The sequence below is a fragment of the Zosterops lateralis genome, assembly GCF_965231275.1.
Source record: "Zosterops lateralis genome assembly, chromosome: 7".
Lineage (NCBI taxonomy): Eukaryota > Metazoa > Chordata > Aves > Passeriformes > Zosteropidae > Zosterops > Zosterops lateralis.
Window position 1 is genome coordinate 12,865,945 of NC_139767.1, and position 10,803 is coordinate 12,876,747.

Here is a 10,803-nt window from a genome sequence, read left to right on the forward strand (position 1 = left end):
TTGTCCAAAAGACTTTCAAGATACAGAGCCCATCTTGAACCTTAGGTCAGGAATAGCCATGTTTAGGAGATTACTTTTTTGAAATCTACAGGAATGTCCTCTTGGCAGTAGTTACAAATTTTCCTATGTAAGTTTGGTTGGTGGTTTTTTGTTTTTTTTTTTCCTTTAGAAATCCTCTGAAATTTTTAAAATTCGTAGAGTCTTAAATGTTTGTTGTTTTTTAGGGTTTGGGCTAACTTTGTCAGGTTTTCTCTAAGGTACTAGGAAGTACAGATGAGTGAATCAACTGAAATGAAAATTCCTGCTTAAGTTCATTTGGTGTAGGAAAACAAAAAGAACCTGTTCAGTTTGTAAGCAAAGATTTCTTTTTTTCCTCCTCTTAGTTATGTTTTCTGCTCTTGATTGTGACTAGTTACTAGTCTGTAAGTTCTCTAGTTGTTGCTATTATTAGGAATGATGCTTAAGTTTAATTTTGTATTTATTGTGCTATATTCTAAAACATAATCTGTTTTACCAGTATTGCCTAAAACATTCTGCTCCTTTTCTGTTAATGTATTGGACGTCCTTATGCAATGTAAACTGCCTTTTGCCAGAGCTGAAGTAATAAGCTTTGTAAAAAGGCAGAATGAGGGCAATGCTGCTTCTTTCTTCCTAGGTAGATCTTAACATATGAAAAAAAGTAGTCCAAAATATGATTCCAAGTGGCAACTAAAAATACCTTGTAAGATCTTAACATGTTCAATGCCTTGATATGTCAGGGTACTTGCATGTGTGTTGCAGTACCTGCACTTCAGAGGCCTTCCTGAGTAAGGACTGTACTCCAGTTAATAAAAGTGTTCTGTACAGGAACTCCCGTAGTTGACTTTGGTTGCTTCCCAGTGTTCTCTGTCTCAGTTTGAATGCATTTACTGACAAAAAGACTCTTGTTTCCACAATTACAGCATTCTTGGTTTGGTAGCTGAGTGTAGTAGAGAATTGAGCTGCTAAAAGACTAGAACTAAGCCAAACTTATGGTTAGATCACAGCATAGGGACAGAAGTTACAACTTTGCGGTGTTGATGTTGATCACAATTAGATGTGGTAGAGCTTCTCTTGATAGAGCAAAACATTTCAAAGAGATGTATTAGTTGCTATGAAATAGAAAAAAATGAATGGTTTAGATTCCTACTTAGAAGTATGCTTTTTACTAATACTGATTGAAAAGTTTTGCTATAAAATAGCTTTAAGTGCGTGTCTTTTTGTCGTGAGTTTTATGGCTTCTGTTCATCTTGGAGTGCGTGAAATTCCATGTTTCCAAACATCTTGTGCTCTGCGTGTTTGCTCATTTTCAGAAAATGCGTCTGATGGTTGCAGGTACTTGTTCTTTCTTAGTCAAGAGGAAATGACAAAAGTACCATTTATCTTATTTGTGCTTGTGGAGAAGCTGAGATTCTTGTAGATCCATGTTCTACTTCTGGCCCCAAGCTGATGGTTTTGGGAACATACGGAGATGATTGTACCTTGTCTGTGAGAGGTCATGAACACACCAAGCAATTTACTGTGTTGTTTACATTTGCTAATACTAGCCTAAATTTCATGTTAAAGACCTCTGTAGTTGTGGATTTTGTTTGGATGCAGTGTGTGAAGCTTTAAGCTCAGTCCTCTTAATTATACATCTTTTAACCACCAGCATATAATTGCCTTGCAATTTACAATGCATTTGGGGATTCCATTGCCTAAAAGGGTCTTACGTACATTGAATGTCAAGTTCTGAGCATATGTTTAAGAATGTATCAACCCACATGATTTAAAATACTCTAATATTTTCAGCACAGCATTTGCACAAAACTACCCATCTGAGTTTTGAGGCTCTAGTGCTTTGGGCTTTTTATTAGTGAGTAAGCCATTAACTTCCCTGTAGACTACTCAGGATGTCAGGTACCAGATTTCTGTATGACATAATGCTGGTACTTGGGTATGGTTATAGTAAAGATTGTGCTCCAAAGTTTGCTGCTACACTCTTTTCCAGCTTCTCTGAAGGACTGTTTAACTCTTTTGGAAGAGGGTATGTGGGGTGCAGAGCTACATCTGTGTTGTCTTTGGAGCGGATGTGCCCTGCAAGGGAGCTGATTATGCCTGCACTGAAAAGCGTGCTAAAAGCAGTTGGGAGCTGGCTTGTTCCAGAGGGCGATAGTAGGTATTGGCAATTGGACAGGTGTGTACCTGTGTGTATTGAAATCTTTAATTTCTCTTTTTGTAGTCATTGTGCAAACCACCTTCAGTTGTCTTATAGACTACCAGTGGCCGCACTCAGCAGGACAAATAGCTCTGCTCTTAAGTGCTGGTGTCTCAGAGTGTGACTTTGCTCTGTGTCCTGTCTGTCCTTGCTAAAAAGCCTTGCTGGAGTGGTAAGTTTGTAACTCTTCTTCACATGTCCAGATAGGACTTTAGCCAGAGGGAGGAGATTTTCTTCCAGTCAGCTGCTCAAGAATGAAAAATGGGACAAGGGGAGAAGTGAACGTGTTATGAAGTTACAAATATTAGTGATAACCTCATAAGAATATGAAGAATACCCTCTGGGTCAGATTAGCTTGGATCCAACCTAATGTTCTGTCTTGGGCAGTAGGAATAAGTGATGCTCCTTAGCAAGGGCATGAAAGCCGAGACACTCTTTTTGTGCTTTCTTCTCTTACTCCTCCACCACCCATATCTGTTAAATTTGTCATGCTAGTGAGTGCATCACTTATGTCCCCGTTGTTTATGAACTTCTCTATTGTCTCTTTGAACCTGATGGTACTGACTGCTTCTACAGTCTCATATGACAGCAAGCTCCAGCAGTTTACTACCTGTGAGTAGTAAAAATGAAGAAATACTTCTTTGATATGTTTTGTGTCAATCTCTTACTAACTTCATCAGGTACCCCTAGTTGCAGTGTTCTGTAATCTGGTATGACTGCTCTGTATTTACCTTATTCCCTACCATGATTTCTTAAACCTCAGTCATGTATTACATCATTTGGCAAGGGCATGCATTTTGGGATTCCCTTCTGTTCTTTGCCCTCTTGTTTCTGACTAGCTCAAAGTCTTTTATTTAGAATCAGTTGTTGAGGGAAAATCTAGGTTCCTCAAGAAGCAGCTTCTGGTTTCTCATTCACAGGTTGTGGCTAAAGTTAGTTTGAGCAAATGCAGGCATAATTTTTTTTTTTGTGCTGAACCTTCCTACATCTTCAATGTAGAGTATAAATGCAAAACCAAAAACAGCTTCCAGGAAGTTTTGTATTCTGATATTTTTATATGAAGTACAGCTGCTTAAGCATTTGCTTTTTCCAGGGGAAGTCCATGTTTCCGTCATCTCTTATTGAATCCTGTGGGACAAAAATAATTTCTCCCCCACCCACTATTTAGCTAAGTGTAGTTTCAGTTCTCCTCAGTTAAGTGGCATGTGCCTATTCCATGCTTGTGCTACTTTTTACGTAGCAGCAAAAAGCTCTGTTAAGAACTCCTGTAAATTGTTAAAAATAAAACACTGCATCAGATGAAATCAGAGTGAAGAGATTTAAGTGTCTTTGTTATTTTTATAAATATATTTATACACACATACACACTCATATGGTATGCCATGGAAGTAAAAAAAAAAAAAAAAAAAAAAAAAAGCTCTTTTTAGATTAAGTCCAACTTCAATTTCTGATCCTGGCAGTGTATCCACATAGTGACATGTCTTTTGGGGAGTCTGTTTAAGAATCTGCTAATAAAGATATAATTGCAAGTTTGAGAAAATTGTTGTGTTGATTTTTTTAATATAACATTGGTTGGCTACTATGTTTATTTGCTTTCTTGTTCCTTGTACTGTTTGCAAGGAATTAGTTGCACTAATTGATTACTGCCAGGATTTTTAACATGATTATATTTGCATGAGCTTCTTTTAGTGTATATATTTTATGTAGTTTTAGACCCAAAAACTCACATTCATGCTTGTTAGTTTCCCTGGGGATTATTGTCAGTATTTTTGTGTGAATGTTTCATATGGCATTGTCCTTGTGCCCTTCTCAGACAAGTGAGAAGTGAAATACCATGCCTGCCTTGACACAGTCAAGTTAAATGCAAAAATAAGACTTAATTATGAGTTAAATCCAAAAATAAGACTGCAGCCACAAGAACAAATCTAGGATTATAGTGGCTGGGAACTGTGGAGCAGTTTCTTTACAGAAGCTTAACGGAGGCACACAAGGTATGCATTTGTCACTGTTTACTTTGGAACCATCCTGAGGAACTCTTTTTCTTTGGTCTCTTGCTTGCTAACCTTCAGAAAAGAATTACAGCTGGGTTGTACAAATGAGGAGAAAGTTAGTGATCCATCAGAAACTCTGCAAAGCATGATAGTAGTAGCTTAGAAGAAGGTGATAAATCAGAAGAAAATAGAGAGAAACATGTGGGTCACCCCAGCTGCAAGATACACTTGTTCTTTCAAGTTTTATGTCCAGTCCAGTGTGCCACCTAATACAAGCTTTGATTAACTGAGAGAAGCAGACTCTCCAGCAAAGAGAGCCTTGTGTGTGTGAGATGCAAGTAGTTAAGGCTCATTTGATTACTTTTGCTTCCATAGTAATAGAAGAGTCCATTTCTCGAACATATGGATACAAACACTGACCACAACTCCTGTAATGGGTTGTGTTCCCATGAGATTTATGTTTTTCCTTCATATTGTTCCTGAATAATACTGAAGGGTATGTCAGTATCTGCCTGAGCCAAGGTGACTGAGAGGAATATTTGGTCCTTAACATGCTAAAGAAGAGATTGTTCTCTCTTCCCAGTCATTTTGAAGTGCACAATCAACAATGAACTTTCTTGTTCTTAAGACTGATGTGTTGTGGAAAGTTGTACTCCAATGACTGGTTTGCTTCAAGGATATGTGTGTATATATATATAGTGTATGTGCCTTGAGAAAAGTTGGGAAAGGTGATTGGAGCTGGACTAGGTGTCTGTGCTTATGTTGTGGCTCTCTGGTGTAAGCAAAGCAGGAGGCCCCTCGCAGAAGCAGCCTCTGGGGGTGGCTGCTTCCCCGTGTGCATGGAAAGGGAAAATGTATATCAAGAGGAAATACATAGTTACCATTATTGTCAAATGAGGGTTCAGATTGCTTGCAGCAGTTACATTCTGTAGCACCTGTCTCCATTCATAGGCTCTCTGTGCTGTACTTGTGCATGTACAGCTGTTCCAAGAATTTTCAGTGTGCTTTTAAATCTTTTAGTACTCTTCTGTCTTTCTGCTTCTACAGCTAGATATATGCTAATGAAGGCCAGATTTATGCTGTTTACTCTGTGGGATAGGGTGTTTTGCTTTGCCCTAGTGACTTAAAATTGTTTTTCTAGATCCCCCAGTGCCATAGTGCTTTGTCATAGTCTCATGGTACATTTTTACAGCAGAAAGTGGAGGCTTGTACCTTTACAACAGGAAAGTACATCTTTCCTGCAAAGTCTGTATAGTTTTCCTTCTTGCAATTCTGCCCTTGCCATTTTGGGCCTCAGGAACAAGTAATTTCATTGAGGTGATAATCTGTACATTTGTCACATGCCTCTAATTTATTAGATATTTCCTGACTATCACCTCTGTGAACATTCATTCCCTTGGTGTATAAAACATATGAAACTGAACTGAGTACTGAATGAATACACAGTGTTCAAAAGAGTTCATTCCAGTGCTTCAGGATGACCTTTCTGAATAAAAACTACCTTTGGCAGGTTAAGCTTAGTGTATCACAGTAGCTGCAGAATGTATGTACTGTTAATTTTTTTGAAACTGCTTTGGGATGATTTAGGGTTTTTGTTTGTTTTTTTTTAAAAGATGATTGCCAAAGACCTCCATAATGTGGGGAACTGAAAAAGTACCTTGTGGCTGCATGGATTTGCACTGTAGGAATCTACTTTAGGGAGAAAACCACCCAGCCTCTTTCCGAATTGACACTTCAGTCCTTCTGGCATTGATGGAAGTACTGACTGATGTTAATGCCTGCATTTCACTAAAATAACTACAGTGAGGTAGGATAAACTTTGAAGAACCATAGTGACCTCAGGAAGGACTGCATATGGATACTTGCAGAAATTGTAAGGAGCTACAGGACCTAAAAGACTGATCATCAAGTGTGGTAAAGAAAGCTTTTCTCCAAAAAAAAAAAAAAAAAGCTTTGTTGCAGTGTCTGGCAAAATAATTTTGCAGAGCAAAGACAGGCTATGGTGGTTTTGTAAGCAAAGATACCTTGAAGTAAACCCTCTGCAATCAAATGGGTTAAACATCTTTCAGCTTGATTTATGAAAGCAAGTGATCTAATCTGACACTTAACCTTTTTCAACTTGTAGCTTCTAATCACTTTCTGGTAGATGAGTGAAGTTCTGTTAAAGTGATTTAAGTGTTGTGGCAGTAGAATATTCTTTCCCCCAGTAATTTCTTTCATGTTTTCCAAAGATCTGTGACTACTGATTGAAAAGTATTGTGCTGTTGTTTTATTGGATGTAGCTGAACCACAGACTTGGTTCATGTGCCCATTTACTTACTATAACTATAGTAATATCTGTTTTATTCTGACTGACATTGACCCTTTTGATATTTTCCTTAGACAATCTGCCTCATCTTGGTTCATCATCATTCCAGGATAGTGGTGTCCTTGGGGCTCTCTCATAACATTGACATGGTACAGAAGATTTAAAATCAGGTATTGTTTTGGGTCCTTCTTTCTGGCCAAAATGAAACACACAACCTAGAACTGAATGCAGATTTTCTTCCCTTATGTGATTTGTCTCAATATTTTGGTTCTTTCAGCTGATGTTCACAAGGAATAGAGTCACGTGATGTATGAAGGCAAACACATACACTTCTCTGAGGTTGACAATAAGCCCTTGTGCTCATATAGCCCCAAACTGTGCAAGCAGAGGCGACTTAACGGCTACGCCTTCTGTATCAGACACGTTCTGGAGGACAAGACTGCCCCCTTCAAGCAATGTGAATATGTGGCCAAGTACAACAGCCAACGCTGCACCAACCCCATCCCCAAGTCTGAGGACCGTAGGTGAGTTGGGGTTTCCTCTCTGCAAAGTGGGAAGTGGCTGGGATGTTTTATTTAAGTTGCTGCCTGGTTTCAGGATGAGGGAGGAACTGGTCTGAGTGAATTGTATTCCAGGATGTTCCTTTGAGGATTTTGTTTTAAGACCAGTAAATTTTATTTTATTTTCTGTGGGAGTCAAGTACTCAGCGAGAGGGTAGTAACTTAATCCCAAGGAAGTTTATGGGAGAGTTCACTGCTTTTTCAAATTCACTATAAACTGTGGATCAAACCTGCTACACAATATCAGCTGTTCTAACTCATTTGCTTTGTCACTCACAGTACATGCTCTTAGAAAGGCCTTCTTGTTTAACCAGCAGTGCCAAAAGCACACTTCCATCTGCTTTTTCAGGACAAGCAGTTAAAAATGCTTATCTTCTGGGCATGGGGAGCGGTGACACATAGGGACAAATCCAGAATTACAATTCAGTGTTGGTGATTTGGTACTGATCTGTAGTGTTGTTTTACTGGAATAAAATAAATATTACTTGATAACAGAGGAGCCAGCTGGAAAAGTGCCACATACTCCCTTTCTTCTTTGCTTCCCTTATTTCTCTCCCCTTCCCTGCCCAAATGAAGATGTCCAGAATGCCCAGGTATTAAATTCCTTGCAAAATATAGTCCTTCAAGTTGTTGAGAGCTGAAAATTAAAAGCAGGTTTCTTGAATTGCAGCCCATACTGTAACCACAAGGGCATTCTTCCTTGCTCTTTAGAACTTCCTGAACACCAATCTCATTGGTGGTGCTTGCACTGAAATAGCAGAATTTGTCCAATCTTGGCTGCCATCTATAAATGACTTTGTTTTTCAGAGCTGTCATTGCAGGTTTTGCCAGTAACCCAGTGTTTAATTAATGTGTGTGTTAACTATCTGAGACTTGTTCTCTTAGAAATGCCTTTTTAAACCTAAAATATGAACAAAATATGCCAAAAAAAATCAAGCCACTATTCACTGACCTTTCACATTATTAGCTGCCATTCACTAACCTTTTGCATTATTAGCAGTGTTCCCACTGTGCCCTACATATAACTTCCTTCTCAGCTCACAGCTCCCTCTCTTGTCTGAAACAACAGTTGGACTGTGCTCTAAATTAACTTGCACTTCACCTGCCATTTCAGCTGAGGAGACTGATGAAGTGAGAAGAAAACATGAATGTTTGTCAAAAGCTGTAGGGCAAATGCTCAAATGGCACAAGATGAATAACTTTAAGCTGTAATTTGACAGTCAGTGAGTGCTTCTTTGCTACTGTACAATTGAGGCTCTTTGGAAATAAGCTCACAGAAATGATCATAGAAGTTGTTAGCACAAATGGTATGCTGTAATTTCAGATGCAAGAGCTGACTGAGAGAGTTCCTGTTTACCAGGGGTCATTCTGAAAAACAATAGAAGTAATAGTACTTAATGACTTTTTTACGTCTCATATGTTCCCATGGAATTTGTGATTTTTCTTTACACCTTGAATTGAGTTCACACTTTGTTCTTTTTGATTTTTCTCAAGTTAAAGTGAAGTGTGGTCATGACATCTGGTGTATGTTATATTAGAATAATTCAATTGCATGTCGAGTGTCACATTACAGTACTTGAAGAGGACAGCAGGTGTCTGAAAGAGAAAAACTTTTAATTTCAAATGAGAGGATGTGATATTTCGAAAGAATATTTTAAAAGACTGTTTCTCAGGACAGAGTTTAATTTTAACAATAACATTTAATGAATGCTAGTGATAAGACTGTGGCTGTTCTGAATTTCCTTTTTTTTGGCAGACAAACCTGTATCTGTTTCTTAGAAGACTTTTTTCACACTCCGTTCAATATAAAGATGTTTGCACTGTCTGAGTTCTTCACTCATAGCTTTTCATTTTCTGTGTAGAGAATTACTGTCAGATGGTCATTTTGTCACAGCTTTAGACATGTAACTGTACATGATCAGAAGCAGGCTGTATGATGCTCTGACAGCTATCTTCTTTCATACTTTTAGAGATTGTTAAAAAAAATATTTCAAGAAGATGCATGCATTATATGCCAAAAGCTTCATAGTGTGTCCACAAATCATTAAAAGAAGAATTATCACTTGACCCCAGACAAATGAGATCCTACCAGCCACAAAGATGGTTAATATGATGTCAGATTATTAGATTTCTTATTAACCAATAACATTCTACAAATTAAATCTACTAATAGTGTGTGAGTTCATTGCCTTATTTGAAGTCTGATTTTTCTATTCATTACCTTGTTTTTTTAAGAAGATATATATGTGGGATGAGGCACACATGGGTTTTATATCTCTGTTTTCTCTGAATACATCTCCTACTTCTGTCTTAACCAGATACACACAAAGATAATAAAATGCAACTTGATTTCTAAATATAGGTTTAGTACAATTTAGTTGGGTTAAACACTATTTTGTCTCTAATTCTCCTCACTTAAGAGAGTCTTTAAATATTTTGTTGAAATACAAGCTGCTCCCCAGTTTATTTCAATCTTCTTTTAAGTAAGTGATGGAAATTGATACCAGACTGGTGTGTTCTAAGAAGCAGAAGGCATTTGTAGGTAGAAAACCTCACTGTCTGAATTCTTGCTTTCCCAGTGGATGCAGGAAACTATCCAGCTGAAGTCTTTAGAGCCAATCACATTTTATGTGCTTCATGTTATGATAATTTTAATGGATATCAACCCACGTGTGTGGACTTCATTTGACCTTACCCACACAGAATAGTGCCTTTGGTGCTCAATGAGGAAGGGGAAAAACCTGTATTAGACACTTGCTGTGATACTGTCAGCTGAGCATAACTCACAGACAGGTTGTAGAAGCAACAAACTGGGCCTCTAAGGCAGGCTTGTCAGAATTGGCTCCTGTAGGGCCAGCTTGACCCTGATGGCTTTCATGCTCAGACCTATGGGAAAAGCATTGTGCTATTTGCAGGTTTGATTCCTGTCTTCTCAGTAATCTGACTTCCATGGAGCTTGAACTGCTAATGCCAACTCTGCAGCACCGTGTGAAGACAGAGCCAGTTTAGGCCAGGGCCAACTAAAGAGCCATCCTGGAATGTGCAGGGTGGGGAAATGTGGGTGCATGCCCCCCTGGCTGTGCACAGGGTAGCAAGAGCCTGACAGGGTCAAGACTGAAGTGGTGCTAATGAGAACTATGCCTAGCCAAAACTGCTTGTGTGCAGTCTTCTTCACCTAGGGAAGACTGAACTGCTCTTCCTGGTTTCTTCTTGCTCCTGTTAGTCCAAGGTGTAACAGCCTTGGTTATACTGGAAGAGAGGGAGTTGACAGAGCCTAAAGCACAGAGCCAAGTCAGGGTGTACTGGAATCTGAATGTTGTAGCCTGGCATCTGTGGTTTGTGTCCAGAGGAGCCAGTTGGCTCTCAGTGATGCAGTATGGTCAGCTGTTAGAGCCAAAGCTTTATTCTCTGCCATATAAAAATGATTCTATTAGAGTTAAATGAACAAGAGAAACACTTAATAGCCTAAAACTCTGAGAATTTTAGCAAGGCTATTACCTTTCCACAGACTTACTCACCTTTTCTATTTCTTTTCTTACTGTTACTGCAGTGAAAACAGACTATGCAGTTCTACATTTTCACATCAGCACAAGCATAGGATGACAATAATTTAAGTTCTGAACAATGTAAGGGAAACATTTGTGTTGAGCAAAACATACTTTTTATTGGCATAAGAGGGAAAATAATTCCCTTGTGTTTCTTTAGTCTGTTTATTGTGGTTTTTTCTTC

General features: G+C 38.5%; 1 protein-coding gene across 5 annotated transcripts in view; it reads left to right on the top strand.

Annotated features, from left to right (window-relative positions):
• The window catches only part of INO80D (INO80 complex subunit D), a 45,439-nt gene that overhangs the window by 3,590 nt on the left and 31,046 nt on the right, over nt 1-10,803 (top strand). For all 5 annotated transcript variants that reach the window (XM_083865075.1, XM_083865074.1, XM_083865073.1 and 2 more), the window contains 2 exons: nt 6,589-6,684; nt 6,792-7,038. In XM_083865075.1, coding sequence (XP_083721201.1) covers nt 6,821-7,038 — 218 coding nt within the window. In that variant the 5' untranslated portion in view covers nt 6,589-6,684; nt 6,792-6,820. The remainder of the gene's footprint in view (nt 1-6,588; nt 6,685-6,791; nt 7,039-10,803) is intronic.